Source organism: Phalangium opilio, unplaced genomic scaffold (genome assembly GCF_054372755.1).
Source record: "Phalangium opilio isolate 3A_F unplaced genomic scaffold, DU_Popi_V2 ptg000059l_1, whole genome shotgun sequence".
NCBI lineage: Eukaryota > Metazoa > Arthropoda > Arachnida > Opiliones > Phalangiidae > Phalangium > Phalangium opilio.
Genome location: NW_028324176.1, coordinates 855,818 through 874,255, shown reverse-complemented (window position 1 = coordinate 874,255; position 18,438 = coordinate 855,818). Strand labels below are relative to the sequence as shown.

Here is an 18,438-nt window from a genome sequence, read left to right as displayed (position 1 = left end):
GGCTATTTGCTGATAAATCAACCACTCAGGAAGGTGTCATGCGACACTCAGAAAGCGTTATTTAAACTCGGAAAGGTGTTATGCTGTACCCTTTAAGGAATTTCACAACACTCATAAGGGAGTAAAAATTAACTTTTATTTCGATATAAGAGTTAAAATGGTGTTAAACTGAAACTCTATAGCACCATTGTATTCTTATCTTTGACACTAATTGCTCAAATAAGTGTTATTAAACCCTTTCTGGGGTGTATATGAACACTTGTAATGGTGTCAAATTTGGACCCATATAAACTACTTTTAAAGGTGTTAAAGCACACCGCATTTTCTTAGAGTTTATAACAGCAACCAGTGTAAATCTACCCTAATGGACAGTCTGTTAAAAACAGCTAGTCGTCTTATATAAATGACAAGTTGCATCTTAACCAACAGAGCTTAATGTTTTTAATAAAGGTTTGAGTGCTTTTAGTTTAACAGCAAAGAGCGTCTTTATCAAAATAAGCTCCGGGATTTAAAACTGTTCTAAGAGCTGTTATTTTTACAGCAACCCTTTTTTTTAGTGTACTATAAGCGGTTTGAAACAGCATGATGTGGTTTTATTTTCACAGCAATCCACGTTTTAATCCACAGTGCTTAGTGAGTTTAAAACCACATATTTTGCTGTTAGTTTTACAGCAGCAGACATTTTATGTAACTGTGATTTATTGGTAGTAAAACAGCATATAGTGCTGGTTTTTTCATTGACCCCTACAATATAATCAACGGTTAAGACTGTCTTTGAAACAACCTCTGAAGCGGTTATTTTAAAAACTACGAACGCCCCTGAATACACGAACAATTAATACTTAAAAATGTTACTTCCACTGTTTAGAAAAACAGTATTGTTGACGGTATTAAAAACAGTATTGTTGACGGTATTAAAAACAGGGAGGATGTGCAATTAAATTAACATCATCTTGATGGCATACGCTATTGCCATTACCATAGTGTTTATTTTACAGCATTTTTATTCTGTGTGTAGCAACTTTTAACGTTTGACTTCTATGGAACACCTATTTCAGAACTTTTTTAAAATTAGGGTATATAAGGTGATTGATTCACATCAAGGAATAAGAAAATGCGCAATTACGTCAACCTTTGGTGGAAGACCTGCCATTGGGAGGCTAGACGTGTCTCGTAACCCTAGCCGCTCGCGGCGTACATCTTAAGCCTAACGATAGTAGTAGAAGCCAGTGTTACAGATTTGTGTCTATGTGGTATAGTCGAAATACAAGTAGATGGTGGTGTTAGAAGCCAATGTTGCATATGGTATAGACGAAAGACCAGTAGATGGTCGTTGCTAGCAGCCAATAAGGTTAGATTGGTGTATATGTGATATACGCAAAATACTAGTGCATGGTTTGTTGTTATAAGCCAATAAATACTAAGGGTATTGAGTGAAAGAATTGACGGTTAGTCAGCAGATGAAGGTGTAATGAAGAGCAATGAAGTAAAGTTTTCGGAATTTCTGTGTACTGCGAACGCGGGCCGGAAATTGCGAACACGTTTGCTCCGATATGCCAACTGAGAAAGCGGTGACAGACACACACTCAGCCAAGTCCATTGTAATACCTATCTTTGACGTCATCGTCACTCGGAGAGACAAAAATTTTGTTACTAATTATTAATTTAGTAATTATTTATTTTCCCACAAATACATTTAGTAATTATTTATTTTCCCACAAGTACATTAAGTAATCATTTAATTTCCCACAAATACGTAATTATTATTTATTTTCCCACAAATACATAATTATTATATATTTTCCCACAAACACATTTAGTAATTATTTATTTTCCCACAAATACATTTAGTAATTATTTAATTTCCCACAAATACGTTTAGTAATTATTTATTTTTCATTTATTTCGTAGAATACATCAATAAATATGTATGTAGTATGTTAAATTTCTCGTGAACAAATTCTTTCGCGTATTTTCGTTTTAAGAGTCATCGCGATTTTACAAAAATATTAGTAATTCCAATATTCTAAGTAATTTTAGTAGTATATACTATTAACTTTGGATTTCCTAATTGGAACGCACTATCACAAGATCATGCTTATTTTTAAAAATTTAGAAAAAGACTAGGCCTAGTTTCATTCGCTGACAGAATTTGTTTACGGTTACAATTATTGTAATAACTTCTATTTTGTTTCAAATAGTACTTTGGTTAGTTGAGTCGTTGTCAAAGATTGCGTTAGCTATTTACACGTCATTATAGTTACTTTAGCTTATGGTCATTTTCAAGAGTCACTAATTAAAATAAACTTGGTTTCATCCTCGAACGACCACAAGAAATAAAATAGAGGAAAGTTTGAAAGTGGCCAAAAGTCGCGAGGCATCAGAGTTTCGCCATGATTGGCCGTTGAATTGGCGTAGCTATATTAGGCTTATTCACTCCCTAAAGTAGGCCTTGTGCTAGTTCGCGGTTACAGTCGTCTGCTATTTTGTAAGCTAAAACTTCCTCAAATGTTTTATTTTGCATACTAACCATGAAAATACCTATGCTTCGTGCAAAAACTAGTTTGAACCAACTCGAAGTGATGTGTTTGTTTGGATCAAAATCGTTTTAAACGAGTTTCCGGTTTAAGTTTCTGTTAATAGGGATTACGTTCCTACAATCTTCGATTCATCCTAATGATGTGCATTGGTTCTCGGTACTGCAACCTTGTCAGTAGCTCGACGGTGAAGACGAAAGAAGCAACTCCAAGCATTGCCGCCCACAATCGGAACTTGGCTTCAATGTCCTTGAACCCGAGTACGTGCACTTCATTCTCAGCCGTCGAATGTTGAGGTTCCAACTCGATGTGAAAGTCTCTCTCGAACACGCGGTGAAATGCTGTGATTTGGCTGGTTTCCAAGAAAGACCGCAATCTCAAATCACCAAATGGTGATGGAGACACTTTAATTTTTCAATTCGGTAACTTAAATCAGGTTGCAAAATTTGTCCGAGTGATTAATGCTGACTTTATTTGATAGTTTCATGGTACACGCGACACTTTTGGCCGGGACTTGAAAAATGATATTCTCCATAATTTCAAGTGACACAATGAAGAGTAGACGATAATCATGGATTAAAAATCCGCGTGAGGAATTTCTTTTCACTCTACAGGATAGGCAACTCCCTATCTCTGACGATAGTTTATTCTGTATATACTCTGTTACAACATCGGTTGTCAGCACTCGTAAAGCTAGGCCTCTATGTAACGTGGTTTTGCGCGTGCTGGCGAGAGACCAAAAAACTTTAGGATCTTCAGGATTTACAATATCCTCGATTTTTTTAGCTCGAGTGCACGGACCTCCAGGACTTAGTTTCAAATAGGTGTAGTAGGCTTTAGGCAATTTCAAACGCATTTAAAACTAAGGCCTAAAGGTCCGTGCACTAGAGCTAAAAAAACTCGCGGATATTTTAAATCCTGAAGATCCTGAAGGTTTTCGTCTCTTGGCAGCAGGTACAATGCTACGTTACATAGAGACCCAGCTTTACGCGTGCTGACAACCGATGCTGTAACAGAGTATATACAGAATAAGCTGTCGTTCAATATAGGAAGTTGCCTATCCTATAGCGTGAAAACAAATTTCCTCACGCGCATTCTTTATCCATGCGATAATTATGCCGATTTCGATTAAATTACGCGAGTCATTAAGTAAATTCGCGTGTATTTCTCGGGAGTGTAGCGATATGAACATTTAACAAAAGCCGTCTTTTTAAGCGTGTTTCGTGATTTGCACGCTTCTCATTTGGACTTTGTTGACAGCGGATTACCTAATGAGCAATTTATTGGTTTAGCGGTGTCAAAATTAAGCGGCGGGATTAATCGGCAGTTGAAAGTGGAACTGCTAAAAATTGCCATTTTACTACGCATCGGTTCCACGAGCAATAACGTAACGCGATACGGAGCTCATGAACTCGTCATTATGTGCACGAGAGTAGTTGTATAATAATTAGCAGCTATCCAGCGTTTTTAGTCAATGTACGTGATTGCCAGTAATGGTATAGAATTATTGAAGAAGACTCTCGTGTTAAAAATCATCGTCAATGTGCGAAGGAGAAACACGAAAACGCAGGCTATTCTTGCATTAAGAAAGTTAACGAACCTTTGGTTGATGTACTTCAGAGCTTTCGGATTCATTGTTTCATTGTTAACTAGTAGCACTAGCAGTTGTTCCAAGTACTTGGCCGAACCAAGATGAAGATGCAATAGTTTCAGCTTTGGCTCATCGAGGAGCATTAACAAGACCAACTGTAAAATAGGTAAATCTCCAAACCATATTTCCTTTCCTGACTGTAAGTCTCCCGCTTCAATGCTTTCTGCTCGCTGATGCCAGAGAGTTTTCATGTCATCGTCAGTCTAAGGGGATTGAAATTTCATTAATGGACTTTGGAAATGAGATTTTAAAGTATTCAAAAATCTCCACCGATTGTTCAACACTGTCTTCTATAGTTTCAGAAATGTAAACTTTGACGTCGGATACTTTCAATACATCCGGAATTCCGTTAATGTTTTCTCTCTTCTGAGTCGAGAAATTGGCTTTCAAAACTCCGTTGAACAAATTGACGAAAACCACAATTATCAAGAGATAAACTCCAACGCTGAAGCGAATCGCCAGTGACGAAGGAACATCGAAGGCTGCAGCGCCACAAAAAAATAGAAAATTGAGTGGTTAAAAGCCACTGACCAAAACTATTTACTGTAATAGACGTGTGGATGTGTCTGTGTGCATTGTTGTACCCAAGTTTGCAAATCGAAGCAAACGTGTTCGAAATTTCGGGACCGCATTCACACTTCAGGGAAATTCGAAAAAAAATTTAATTTCACTAACTTAGCTCTTCCGCGTGGAATACTGGCTTTAATGTATAAGGACGGTTTTTTAGAACTTAGCATTATCTCTCCATTGTCAACGTCATTTTATGTTTATCGATACTCGAAAGTTATCCTCGGAACTTTCGTGTTAAATCTTACTATATCCTCAACTTAGTTTATGAATAATTGTTTATCCACAAATTCGTGGAAAATGGATAGAAAGTGTTATTTTTTCTTTTCTTTTGATTGGATGTAATTTTAACTTTGCGCGTACATCATAGATGGCGTGCAAAATTGATAGATTTATACGGCATCTTTCGTGTTTAGTGTTTACGCGTGCGACGGTGCGTGACAGGCAAGGGGGGCTCACGCTCGCTTCGGAATTTTTTCTCTCTCCAACAATTCGCTTGTGTGACGTCACACTAGACCACCGCGGCTCTGCTTGGCATAAGAATCAGGGCGCGCGCTTTAAAATTTTTTAACTAACTGCCCCTTAATTTCCAAAATTTGAAGCCCGAACAAGCCCGAATTTTTCGACTCTGGAGACTCTACCTTTTCCCAAAATGGCTCCGAAATAATGAAAGAGTTTTTGAGCAGCGACGGATATCAGTGATACTGGAGTTCTTTTTACTTGCTTGTGAATGATATCAATCATCGTTAAGACTCCCATTACGAAAAGCAACCCGCTCCAAATCTGGAAAAGTGTTTTCAGAGAAGCAACGTTTAAGAATTGCTTTGCAAATAAATAGATGGCTCTGAAGCAAAGGGCTTAACCTTAACATAACCGGCACTAACAACAGAGTTCTTGAATACGCTTCACATACTTAAAGATAAACACGAAGACCCAATTCTACATATTTTATGTACACTCCATTTTACATCATTATTTTGAAAGAAAGACTTTACACGAACTGGAGATAAGTTCGATGGAAAATGTTTTCCCTGAAATGAAACTCGTTCCTCGACGACTTAATCTTATTAGTTGGAGTATTTTGACATTTCGTAACTCTTATTGTTACGTTACGTTTGGTCATAGCTTACATGAAGGGAACGATCAAATTCGCGGTGTAATCATTTTACACCAAAAGTCTGATAAGACTTTTATGAAGTCTTATCAGATTTTTGGTTACACCACCCTATAGCTGGAGGCTCCTAGCAGCCCACAAACTAAAAATGATATGTTTATTTAGTATTTGTAGACGATAACCTTGTTTATCATGAATTAAAGTTAAGTAATTAAGATAAACAAAGGGTGCAGTTCTTCGCATTTAATTCTGACACCCACAATTGCAACACTAATCATGTAAAGCTAGTTCAGGAAAATAGCTTACACTTAGAGATGTGAAATTACCGTAATTTTTAACAAATCACGAAAAACATTTAAGTACCAGCTAAGTGTAGTTGGGAGTGGGGACGGCGTGTTACTTTCGTATGTGCTTTATAGTACGGTATTCGTGTTTTTTAACTCGTTTAGGTAATATTCGGTTGGGGTACATTAAGGTCTTACCACATATAGCTGAAAAGGTCTTTTCGTCTACCCAACATACACAGCAACCCAGCCTTCACACATAGTGCCCTTTCCGCCTAAAAATGAATCTCTCACACTAGCTACCTTGCCTGCATTCCGTATCCCCCTCCCCTAGCTAACCCCAGAAACCGTAGTAAAGAGAAAATATTTTAATTTGAAAAGCTTTCAACAAATGAGCTTCGCTACAGCTGTCCATCAAATTAAAACAAATTCGAGGGTTACCGCGATACCAATGTTGTTTACCTAAACTCCCAAGAGCCGGAGCAGGGGTCCCGACTAATTAGTTTCACGTCCGTCCGAAGTCAGTTAAACTGCTGCAAACGCAAACAAAAGCCCCTGTGACAACGCAGTTTTAGTACACGTATATAAAATTATTAATCTTTTAAGGATTGTTTATGTGAAGAGTTTGATTAAGGATTGTTTAAAGTGAAGAGTTTGAGAGATTAATAAGAATAAAATTTGTTGAACCTTAAACCGATAAAAATACAAGTGTAGTTAAGAGATGCTATAAATGAGTGTTATAATTGACCTTTTATTTTAAAGTGTATGTTTGATGTCAAGAGATGTTAAAAAAAGAGTATAAAAAGAAAATGAATGTATTAATAGTGACAGAGCGAAATCAGAAAGAGCAAGGAAGCAGAGAAAAATCAGAGAGCTCTTTAATAAAGAATGATTGAAATTGTAAAATCAACAGTTAATTTTTGAAATAAATGTTGTTACTTGTTGAAGAAAGAGTTGGATTTATCTTACAGGTCCATACCAGAGTCCTAGTAATTAAGTTAGAGTTAAAATAGGGAAGTTTAAATTAAAGTAAAATTACTAAAGTATAGAGAAAGAGGAAACAGAGTTACTTCATGGTGCCGAAACCCGGGATCTGTAGATAAATGCAAAGAAGTTTAAACTACATCAAATAATGAACCTGACAGAAACGTATTCTAGAGAGAAGTCTACAGAGAGATGACAGAAAAGATAATCATAAAAGTAATGAACAATATAAATAGTGATGAGATAAATGAGAGAGTGATGTGTAAACCAGAGGAAAAGACCAACAACACAACACCAATAACTCAACAGAGCGCTGCATCAGGTACAACAGTCCAGCATGCAAACATTAAACTTCCAGAATTCAAAATCGCACAATATTATGGAGAATCAGAAAAATGGATGGAATTCTGGGGCCTATACGAAACAGCAGTCCACAATAATCCCTTATCTAAGGTAGCCAAATTTTCATACTTAAAAACCTTTTTAGGAGGTAAGGCAGCTAGTGCTATAAAAAATTTACCTCTAAGCGAAAACAATTATGACATAGCTATAAAAAAGTTAAAAGATAGGTTTGGAAAATTTGAAGTTATAATAATAATAATAATAATAATAATAATAATAAAGGCTTTTTATTAGGAGCAATCATTAAGCGTTTGGCTTGTTTACAATGATGTCCTATTATTTATACAATCAAAATAAATTAAAGTTAAAAATAAATTAAGTAGATCAATTAATCTAGGTCAGAGAGATGAAACAAGTTAAAAATAAATTAAGTAGCTCAATTAATCTAGGTCAGGCGTGATTTTACTTCAGAATTAAATTAAGTTTGCACTGATATAAAGGCTGATTGCTTTTTTGAATTGATCGAGCGATTCTAAGTTCTTGATGTGAATGTCTAGGTTATTCCAATGCTTGATTCCCTGATGCTTGACACTTATGGATCTGTATTTAGAGTTGAATGTTTCTGAATAGAAGTTTGCCCCTAAGGTTCTGGTGTTATAATGCGAGGTATTGTTCTTGGAGAAGCGCTCTGAAACGTATGCGGGAGAGCATCCGTATTTAACTTTATACATGAAGACTAGTAGGGCATAGTAGTAGTTGAATGCTGGAGTCTGGATCTTCGCTGTGTCTCTAGCCTCGGTAGCCGAGGAGTATTTTTTGGTTTTCGTGATTAACTTAGCACAAGCGTTATGAAGTGAAAATAGTCTTTGTTGGTTACTCCTTGAAGTATTGTAGTAGAAGAGGATGCTATAGGTTGTTAGAGGTTTCACGCAAGCATTGTACAATAATCGTAGGGTGTCTGTTGTTAGGTAGTTTTGTAAGGGTCTTAGTGTCCAAATTCGTGTGTTAACTTTTTTAGTAATATAGTCTAGATGAGTGTTCCCATTTAACATGTCATCAATCCACCATCCTAGGTATTTGTAGGATTTTGTCCTTTTGATGGTACCGGAACAGATGGCAGATATATGTTCAGCCTCAGCTCTCATTTTCCGATTGGGTGATAGCATTAAGAAATTAGTTTTGTCCTCGTTTAGGATGAGGCCTTTCTTTCTCAGATTCGTTTTTAAATTAAATAGATCTTTTTCGGCGTTTGTTATTAAGAGATGTAAATCTTTATTTGCGGAGATAAGTGCTGAGTCGTCTGCATATTCGTTTGATTGGGATGTCGAGAGGGACTCGTGTAATTCAGCCGTGTATACGTTAAATAATAGCGGGCCGAGTACACTCCCCTGTGGGACGCCATAAGCAATGGGGAGAGTATCAGAGTATATACCATTGTGGTATAGCGTCTGGTATCTGTTGGCAAGGTATGACTTGAACCATAACAGGACTGCCCCACTGATGCCACACGTTTCTAAGTCGTTAAGTAAAATGTCGTGTTTGACCGTGTCAAAGGCCTTCGATAAGTCCACGAATATCAGAAGGACATACTTGTCAAGGTGTAAGTGTTCCAGTATTGTCTCGTACAGATGAAAGATACAAGTTGTCGTGGAATGTTTGGTTCTGAACCCTGATTGCAAGTTGTATAGTAGGTTTTTTTCTTCCAAGTAGGTGTAGACAGTATTATACACAATGCGCTCACATACCAATGACAGTGTTGGTAATAGAGATATCGGGCGATAATTTTTTGGTTGTGTTACATCTCCGGCTTTGTACACAGGGATTATCTTTGCCGTCTTTCACTGTTTGGGAAATTTTCCGGAGCTTAAGATAAGGTTATAGATTGTAGTTAATGGTGTGGTAAGAATAGCTGCAAGTCCTTTGATGAGAGCTGGTGTTATTCCGTCAATCCCACCGGATTTAGTTGCGTCAGTTCTTTTTAGTAGCGTAAATATTTGGTCTTCTGTTACCTTTGGAAAGACGTTTAAGTTCGAGTCTGGGCATCCAATAGTTTTCTTTTGGGTGTCTAATTCGGTGCCGGCATCATCCGTTTGGAGGAGGAGATCTGCTGCTATGTTTATGAAGTAACCATTTAAGATATTAACAACTTCTATTGGATTGTCAGTTGCTGTATCTTTATAGTTTATTCTATTTATTTGGTTGGATTGTCGTTGCCTAATGTAAGGTTTCAGCGTTCTCCATATATTTGCTGGGGTCGTATCTTGATAGATTTGCCTTTGGAAATAGGTAGCTTTGGTTCTGTGTAGCAGTCTTGTGACGTAGTTCCTTTGAGCACGATATAGATCCATATAGACATCCGAAGTTAGAGAGGTTTTGCTTTTAGTTTTATATTTATTTCTAAGGTGCATTTGCTGCTTCACATAAGGGGTTAACCAAGGGGAGTTTTTTATGGGGACATATTTCCATCTCAAAGGTGCGTATATGTCTAGTAATTTAGTTATTTCTTTTTGCACGGCATCGATTCCACATTCAGGGTCAACGATTGTCGGGGTAAGTAGGTTCAGCTGATTTTGTAGTTTCCGTACGAATAGGTCCATGTTCATAGTTTTATAATTTCTGGTTAACTTCTTTGTCTTCTGTATCTTAGGACAGGTAATCTTTCGCACGGCCCAGATTAAATCATGATCCGATACCCCACATGTGGTTACTTTTACTTTTACAATTCTATTCGGACAATTAGAATATTTGTGATCAATCAGCGTTTGAGATACTAGAGTTGTTCTGGTTGGAGTTTCAATCATCTGCTTGTATCCAAGCATTAATTTGTTGAGGAGTTTAGTTTTCGTGGAGAGTGGTTTAAGTAATAGATCACAGTTCGTGTCTCCAAGAAGTACTATTTCCGAATTTTTGGTATTTAGTAGTTCGAGATGGCATCTTAGGTGGTCAAGAGAATCTTCTATTTGGGGGTTAGGGGGTATATATAGAAATCCCACGAAGAGGTTGCCAGAATTTTTGTATGTTATTTCGGTCCAGAGAATTTCTAGCTTGGAGGTCTTGGGTTCATCTATTCCTTGGATTTGGATTTGGAGACATTTTATCGGTATAGTAGGCTTGTAGTAAATGCCTATTCCTCCACCATTACGATTCGTTCTATCTTGCCTCCAAAAGTTATATCCTGGTATATGACACACAGAGTCCGGAATATTACTGTTCAGCCATGTCTCAGTAAGGCCCAGAACATCTATATTGTGCGTTACTAGTATATTTTCTACCTCAGTTATTTTGAATTTTAGGCTTCGTATGTTTAGATGTCCAATAATCAATCCTTTGTGCGAGGTTGTCGAAACATTGGTGTTTGATATATGTAAGTTTTGTCAGACCTCGTTTTCGTTTAAGTCCTGCTGTTCGGCATCTCTGTTCTCTAATCTGTTGTCCATTGAGTTATGTGTAAGTGGTATCCATGTTCGCTTTATGGATAGAGGGGAAGGCCAGTTTTCCAAGTCGAGGATAATTTTGTCGTATTTGCCATGACATTCGATAATGAAGTCTGTATCCCAAAAATCACTGTTGTTCGAGGACCAGAATACACAGATTCACATCGTGAACGAAGGAAGATAAGCCCCTTGCGTCTCTCGCCTTAGACCGCTCGGCCATCCATACGTGGTTTTATGTAATTTGGACGGTTAAAATTACATCTCCTCCAGTTATTTTCATAAAACATATCGTGTCAGAAGTGGGATTCGAACCCACGCCGTCATACAAGGACCAGAATAAACAGATTCACATCGTGAACGAAGGAAGCTAAGCCCCTTGAGTCTGGCGCCTTAGACTGCTCGGCCAACCTGACGTTTTAAAATTACATCTCATCCAGTTATTTTCATAAAAAATATCGTTTCAGAAGTGGGATTCGAACCCACGCCCTCATACGAGGACCAGAATACACAAATTAACATCGTGAACGAAGGAAGCTAAGCCCCTTGAGTCTGGCGCCTTAGACCGCTCGGCCATCCTGACGTGGTTTTCTGTAATTTGGACGTTTTAAAATTACATCTCATCCATTTATTTTCAAAAAAAAATTATCGTGTCAGAAGTGGGATTCGAACCCACGCCTTCATACGAGGACCAGAATACACAGATTCACATCGTGAACGAAGGAAGCTAAGCCCCTTAAGTCTGGCGCCTTAGACCGCTCAGCCATCTTGACGTGGTTTTGTGTAATTTGGACGTTTTAAAATTACATCTCATCCAGTTATTTTCAAAACAAATATCGTGTCAGAAGTGGGATTCGAACCCACGCCCTCATACAAGGACCATAATACACAGATTCACATCGTGAACGAAGGAAGCTAAGCCCCTTGAGTCTGGCGCCTTAGACCGCTCGACCATCCTGACGTGGTTATCTGTAATTTGGACGTTTTAAAATTACATCTCATCCAGTTATTTTCAAAAAAAAATATCGTGTCAGAAGTGGGATTCGAACCCACGCCCTCATACGAGGACCAGAATACACAGATTCACATCGTGAGCGAAGGAAGCTAAGCCCCTTGAGTCTGGCGCCTTAGAACGCTCGGCCATCCTTACGTGGTATTGTGTAATTTGGACGTTTTAAAATTACATCTCCTCCCGTTATTTTCATAAAAGATATCGTGTTCGAAGTGATATTCGATCCCGCGCCCTCAAAGGAGGACTAGAATTCACAGATTCACATCGTGAACCAAGGAAGCTAAACCCCTTGAGTCTGGCGCCTTAGAACGCTCGGCCATCCTGACGTGGAATTGTGTAATTTGGACGTTTTAAAATTACATCTCATCAAGTTATTTTCATCAAAATTTCGTGTCAGAAGTGGGATTCGAACCCACGCCCTCATACAAGGACCAGAATAAACAGATTCACATCGTGAAGGAAGGAAGCTAAGCCCGTTCAGTCTGGTGCCTTAGACCGCTCGGCCATCCTGACGCGGTTTTGTCTAGTTTGGACGTTTTAAAATTACATCTCATCCAGTTATTTTCATAAAAAATATCGTGTCAGAAGTGGGATTCGAACCCACGCCCTCATACGAGGACCAGAATACACAGATGCAGATCGTGAACGAAGGAAGCTAAGCCCCTTGAGACTGGCGCCTTAGACCGCTCGGCCATCCTGACGTGGTTTTCCGTAATTTGGACGTTTTAAAATTACATCTCATCCAGTAATTTTCATAAAAATATCGTGTTCGAAGTGATATTCGATCCCGCGCCCACAAAGTAGGACTAGAATACACTGATTTACATCGTGAACGATGAAGCAAAGCCCCCTGAGTCTAGCGCCTAAGACCGCTCGGCCATCCTGGCATGGTGTTATGCAATTTGGACGTTTTAAAATTACATCTCATCCAGTTATTTTAATCAAAATTTCGTGTCAGAAGTGGGATTCGAACCCACGCCCTCATACAAGGACCAGAATACACAGATTCACATCGTTATGAAAGAAACTTAGAATCCTTGCGTCTCTCGCCTTAGAACGCTCGGCCATACTGACGTGGTATTTTGTAATTTGGACGTTTTAAAATTACATCTCATCAAGTTATTTTCCTAAAAAATATCGTGTCAGAAGTTGGATTCGAACCCACGCCCCCATACGAGTACCAGAATACACAGATTCACATCGTGAACGAAATAAGCTAAACCCCTTGAGTCTGGCGCCTTAGATTGCTCGGCCATCCTGATGTGGTTTTGTGTAATTTGGACGTTTTAATATTACATCTCATCCAGTTATTTTCCTGAAAAATATCTTCTCAGAAGTGGGATTCGAACCCACGCCCTCATACGAGGACCAAAATACACAGATTCACATCGTGAACGAAGGAAGCTACGCCCCTTGAGTCTGGCGCCTTAGATTGCTCGGCCATCCTGATGTGGTTTTGTGTAATTTGGACGTTTTAAAATTACATCTCATCCAGTTATTTTCATTAAAAATATCGTGTTCGAAGTGATATTCGATCCCGCGCCCTCAAAGGAGGACTAGAATACACTGATTCACATCGTGAACGATGAAGCAAAGCCCCTTGAGTCTAGCGCCTAAGACCGCTCTTCCATCCTGAAGTGGTGTTATGCAATTCGGACGTTTTAAAATTACATCTCATCCAGTTACTTTCATAAAAAGTATCGTGTCGGAAGTGGGATTCAAACCCACGCCCTCATACAAGGACCAGAATACACAGATTCTCATCGTGAATGAAGGAAGCTAAGCCCCTTGAGTCTGGCGCCTTAGACCGCTCGGCCATCCTGACGTGGGTTTGTGTAATTTGGACGTTTTCAAATTACATCTCATCCATTTATTTTCATACAAAATATCGTGTCAGAAGTGGGATTCGAACCCACGCCCTCAAACGAGGAACGGAATACACAGATTCACATCGTGGACCAATGAAACATAGAACCCTTGCGTCTCTCGCCTTAGACCGCTCGGCCATCCTGACGTGGTTTTATGTAATTTGGACGTTTAAAATTACATCTCCTCCAGTTATTTTCATAAAACATATCGTGTCAGAAGTGGGATTCGAACCCACGCCCTCAAACGAGGACCAGCATACACAGATATACATCGTGAACCAATGAAACTAACAACCCTTGAGTCTGTCGCCTTAGACCGCTCGGCCATCCTGACGTGGTTTAGGTAATTTAGACGTTTAAAATTACATCTCCTCCAGTTATTTTCGTAAAACATATCGGGTTCGAAGTGATGTTCGATCCCGCGCCCCCAAGGGAGGACTAGAATTCACAGATTCACATCGTGAACGAAGGAAGCTAAACCCCTTGAGTCTGGCGCCTTAGAACGCTCGGCCATCCTGACGTGGTATTGTGTAATTTAAACGTTTTAAAATTACATCTCATCCAGTTATTTTCCTAAAAAATATCGTGTCAGAAGTTGGATTCGAACCCACGCCCTCATACGAGTACCAGAATACACAGATTCACATCGTGAACGAAGAAAGCTAAGCCCCTTGAGTCTGGCGCCTTAGACCGCTCGGCCATCCTGACGTGGTTTTCTGTAATCTGGACGTTTTAAATTACATCTCATCCAGTTATTTTCATAAAAAATATCGTGTCAGAAGTGGGATTCGAACCCACGCCCTCAAACGAGGACCAGCATACACAGATATACATCGTGAACCAATGAAACTAACAACCCTTGAGTCTGTCGCCTTAGACCGCTCGGCCATCCTGACGTGGTTTAGGTAATTTAGACGTTTAAAATTACATCTCCTCCAGTTATTTTCGTAAAACATATCGGGTTCGAAGTGATGTTCGATCCCGCGCCCCCAAGGGAGGACTAGAATTCACAGATTCACATCGTGAACGAAGGAAGCTAAACCCCTTGAGTCTGGCGCCTTAGAACGCTCGGCCATCCTGACGTGGTATTGTGTAATTTAAACGTTTTAAAATTACATCTCATCCAGTTATTTTCCTAAAAAATATCGTGTCAGAAGTTGGATTCGAACCCACGCCCTCATACGAGTACCAGAATACACAGATTCACATCGTGAACGAAGAAAGCTAAGCCCCTTGAGTCTGGCGCCTTAGACCGCTCGGCCATCCTGACGTGGTTTTCTGTAATCTGGACGTTTTAAATTACATCTCATCCAGTTATTTTCATAAAAAATATCGTGTCAGAAGTGGGATTCGAACCCACGCCCTCAAACGAGGACCGGAATACACAGATTCACATCGTGGACCAATGAAACTTAGAACCCTTGCGTCTCTCGCCTTAGACCGCTCGGCCATCCTGACGTGGTTTTATGTAATTTGGACGTTTAAAATTACATCTCCTCCAGTTGTTTTCATAACACATGTCGTGTCAGAAGTGGAATTCGAACCCACGCCCTCAAACGAGGACCAGCATACACAGATATACATCGTGAACCAATGAAACTAACAACCCTTGAGTCTGTCGCCTTAGACCGCTCGGCCATCCTGACGTGGTTTTATGTAATTTGGACGTTTAAAATTACATCTCCTCCAGTTATTTTCATAAAACATATCGTGTCAGAAGTGATATTCGATCCCGCGCCCTCAAAGGAGGACAAGAATACACTGATTCACATCGTGAACGATGAAGCAAAGCCCCTTGAGTCTAGCGCCTAAGACCGCTCGGCCATCCTGACGTGGTGTTATGCAATTTGGACGTTTTAAAATTACATCTCATCCAGTAATTTTCATCAAAATTTCGTGTCAGAAGTGGGATTCGAACCCACGCCCTCATACGAAGACCAGAATAAACAGATTCACATCGTGAACGAAGGAAGCTAAGCCCGTTCAGTCTGGCGCCTTAGACTGCTCGACCATCCTGACGTGGTATTGTGTAATTTGGACGTTTTAAAATTACATCTCATCCAGTTATTTTCATAAAAAATATCGTTTCAGAAGAGGGATTCGAACCCACGCCCTCATACGAGGACCAGAATACACAGATTAACATCGTGAACGAAGGAAGCTAAGCCCCTTGAGTCTGGCGCCTTAGACCGCTCGGCCATCCTGACGTGGTTTTCTGTAATTTGGACGTTTTAATATTACATCTCATCCAGTTATTTTCATAAAAAATATCGTTTCAGAAGTGGGATTCGAACCCACGCCCTCAATTGAGGACCGGAATACACAGATTCACATCGTGGACCAATGAAACTTAGAACCCTTGCGTCTCTCGCCTTAGACCGCTCAGCAATCTTGACGTGGTTTTGTGTAATTTGGACGTTTTGAAATTACATCTCATCCAGTTATTTTCATAAAAAATATAGTTTCAGAAGTGGGATTCGAACCCACGCCCTCATGCGAGGACAAGAATACACTGATTCACATCGTGAACGATGAAGCAAAGCCCCTTGAGTCTAGCGCCTTAGACCGCTCGGCCATTCTGTAGTGGTGTTATGCAATTTGGACGTTTTAAAATTACATCTCATCCAGTAAATTTCATCAAAATTTCGTGTCAGAAGTGGGATTCGAACCCACGCCCTCATACGAAGACCAGAATAAACAGATTCACATCGTGAACGAAGGAAGCTAAGCCCGTTCAGTCTGGCGCCTTAGACTGCTCGACCATCCTGACGTGGTATTGTGTAATTTGGACGTTTTAAAATTACATCTCATCCAGTTATTTTCATAAAAAATATCGTTTCAGAAGAGGGATTCGAACCCACGCCCTCATACGAGGACCAGAATACACAGATTAACATCGTGAACGAAGGAAGCTAAGCCCCTTGAGTCTGGCGCCTTAGACCGCTCGGCCATCCTGACGTGGTTTTCTGTAATTTGGACGTTTTAAAATTACATCTCATCCAGTTATTTTCATAAAAAATATCGTTTCAGAAGTGGGATTCGAACCCACGCCCTCATACGAGGACCAGAATACACAGATTCACATCGTGAACGAAGGAAGCTAAGCCCCTTAAGTCTGGCGCCTTAGACCGCTCAGCCATCTTGACGTGGTTTAGTGTAATTTGGACGTTTTGAAATTACATCTCATCCAGTTATTTTCATAAAAAATATCGTGTCAGAAGTGGGATTCGAACCCACGCCCTCATACGAGGACCAGAATACACAGATTCACATCGTGAACGAAGGAAGCAAAGCCCCTTGAGTCTAGCGCCTTAGACCGCTCGGCCATTCTGACGTGGTGTTATGCAATTTGGACGTTTTAAAATTACATCTCATCCAGTAATTTTCATCAAAATTTCGTGTCAGAAGTGGGATTCGAACCCACGCCCTCATACGAAGACCAGAATAAACAGATTCACATCGTGAACGAAGGAAGCTAAGCCCGTTCAGTCTGGCGCCTTAGACTGCTCGACCATCCTGACGTGGTATTGTGTAATTTGGACGTTTTAAAATTACATCTCATCCAGTTATTTTCATAAAAAATATCGTTTCAGAAGAGGGATTCAAACCCACGCCCTCATACGAGGACCAGAATACACAGATTAACATCGTGAACGAAGGAAGCTAAGCCCCTTGAGTCTGGCGCCTTAGACCGCTCGGCCATCCTGACGTGGTTTTCTGTAATTTGGACGTTTTAAAATTACATCTCATCCAGTTATTTTCATAAAAAATATCGTTTCAGAAGTGGGATTCGAACCCACGCCCTCATACGAGGACCAGAATACACAGATTCACATCGTGAACGAAGGAAGCTAAGCCCCTTAAGTCTGGCGCCTTAGACCGCTCAGCCATCTTGACGTGGTTTTGTGTAATTTGGACGTTTTAAAATTACATCTCATCCAGTTATTTTCATAAAAAATATCGTTTCAGAAGTGGGATTCGAACCCACGCCCTCATACGAGGACCAGAATACACAGATTCACATCGTGAACGAAGGAAGCAAAGCCCCTTGAGTCTAGCGCCTTAGACCGCTCGGCCATCCTGACGCGGTGTTATGCAAATTGGACGTATTAAAATTACATCTCATCCAGTTACTTTCATAAAAAATATCGTGTTCGATGTGATATTCGATCCCGCGCCCTCAAAGGAGGACTAGAATACACTGAATCACATCGTGAACGATGAAGCAAAGCCCCTTGAGTCTAGCGCCTAAGACCGCTCGGCCATCCTGACGTGGTGTTATGCAATTTGGACGTTTTAAAATTACATCTCATCCAGTTATTTTCATAAAAAATATCGTGTTTGAAGTGATATTCGATCCCGCGCCCTCAAAGGAGGACTAGAATACACCGATTCACATCGTGAACGATGAAGCAAAGCCCGTTGAGTCTAGCGCCTAAGACCGCTCGGCCATCCTGACGTGGTGTTATGCAATGTGGACGTTTTAAAATTACATCTAATCCAGTTATGTTCATAAAAAGTATCGTGTCAGAAGTGGGATTCGAACCCACGCCCTCATACGAGGACCAGAATACACAGATTCACATCGTGAACGAAGGAAGCTAAGCCCCTTGAGTCTGCCGCCTTAGACCGCTCGGCCATCCTGACG

General features: G+C 39.9%; 2 protein-coding genes and 2 non-coding genes across 4 annotated transcripts; all 4 read right to left on the bottom strand.

Moving 5' to 3' along the window:
- Window positions 1-1,875: 1,875 nt before the first annotated feature.
- Window positions 1,876-4,862, bottom strand: LOC149667257 (uncharacterized). Its single transcript, XM_089841400.1, has 3 exons — window positions 4,459-4,862; window positions 4,138-4,391; window positions 1,876-2,913 (listed from the first exon to the last, which is right to left on the bottom strand). The coding sequence occupies exons 2-3, from the start codon at window positions 4,377-4,379 to the stop codon at window positions 2,655-2,657; spliced, it is 501 nt and encodes a 166-aa protein (XP_089697526.1). The 5' UTR covers window positions 4,380-4,391; window positions 4,459-4,862; the 3' UTR covers window positions 1,876-2,654.
- Window positions 4,863-7,952: 3,090 nt separating this feature from the next.
- On the bottom strand, window positions 7,953-10,916 carry LOC149667256 (uncharacterized). Its single transcript, XM_089841380.1, has 4 exons — window positions 10,860-10,916; window positions 9,489-10,700; window positions 9,225-9,342; window positions 7,953-9,178 (listed from the first exon to the last, which is right to left on the bottom strand). Exons 1-4 carry the CDS (start codon window positions 10,914-10,916, stop codon window positions 7,953-7,955), a joined length of 2,613 nt encoding a protein of 870 aa, XP_089697506.1.
- Window positions 10,917-12,501: 1,585 nt separating this feature from the next.
- Window positions 12,502-12,623, bottom strand: TRNAL-CAA (transfer RNA leucine (anticodon CAA)). Its single transcript has 2 exons — window positions 12,586-12,623; window positions 12,502-12,547 (listed from the first exon to the last, which is right to left on the bottom strand). It is a non-coding gene; the product is annotated as a tRNA-Leu (tRNA).
- Window positions 12,624-17,002: 4,379 nt separating this feature from the next.
- Window positions 17,003-17,124, bottom strand: TRNAL-CAA (transfer RNA leucine (anticodon CAA)). Its single transcript has 2 exons — window positions 17,087-17,124; window positions 17,003-17,048 (listed from the first exon to the last, which is right to left on the bottom strand). It is a non-coding gene; the product is annotated as a tRNA-Leu (tRNA).
- Between the last annotated feature and the right edge of the window lie 1,314 nt (window positions 17,125-18,438).

What these genes read in the sequence shown, in the direction of transcription:
- LOC149667257 (XM_089841400.1), bottom strand. Translation starts at nt 4,379, where the DNA reads ATGAAAACTCTCTGGCATCAGCGAGCAGAAAGCATTGAAGCGGGAGAC. An exon ending in CTGAAGTACATCAACCAAAG is followed by an intron (nt 2,914 to 4,137) that starts GTTCGTTAACTT and finishes TGGTGATTTGAG; the next exon opens with ATTGCGGTCTTTCTTGGAAA.
- LOC149667256 (XM_089841380.1), bottom strand. Translation starts at nt 10,916, where the DNA reads ATGGACAACAGATTAGAGAACAGAGATGCCGAACAGCAGGACTTAAAC. An exon ending in AGGACTTAAACGAAAACGAG is followed by an intron (nt 10,701 to 10,859) that starts GTCTGACAAAAC and finishes GGCCTTACTGAG; the next exon opens with ACATGGCTGAACAGTAATAT. An exon ending in TATTACCAACACTGTCATTG is followed by an intron (nt 9,179 to 9,224) that starts GTATGTGAGCGC and finishes CCTACTTGGAAG; the next exon opens with AAAAAAACCTACTATACAAC.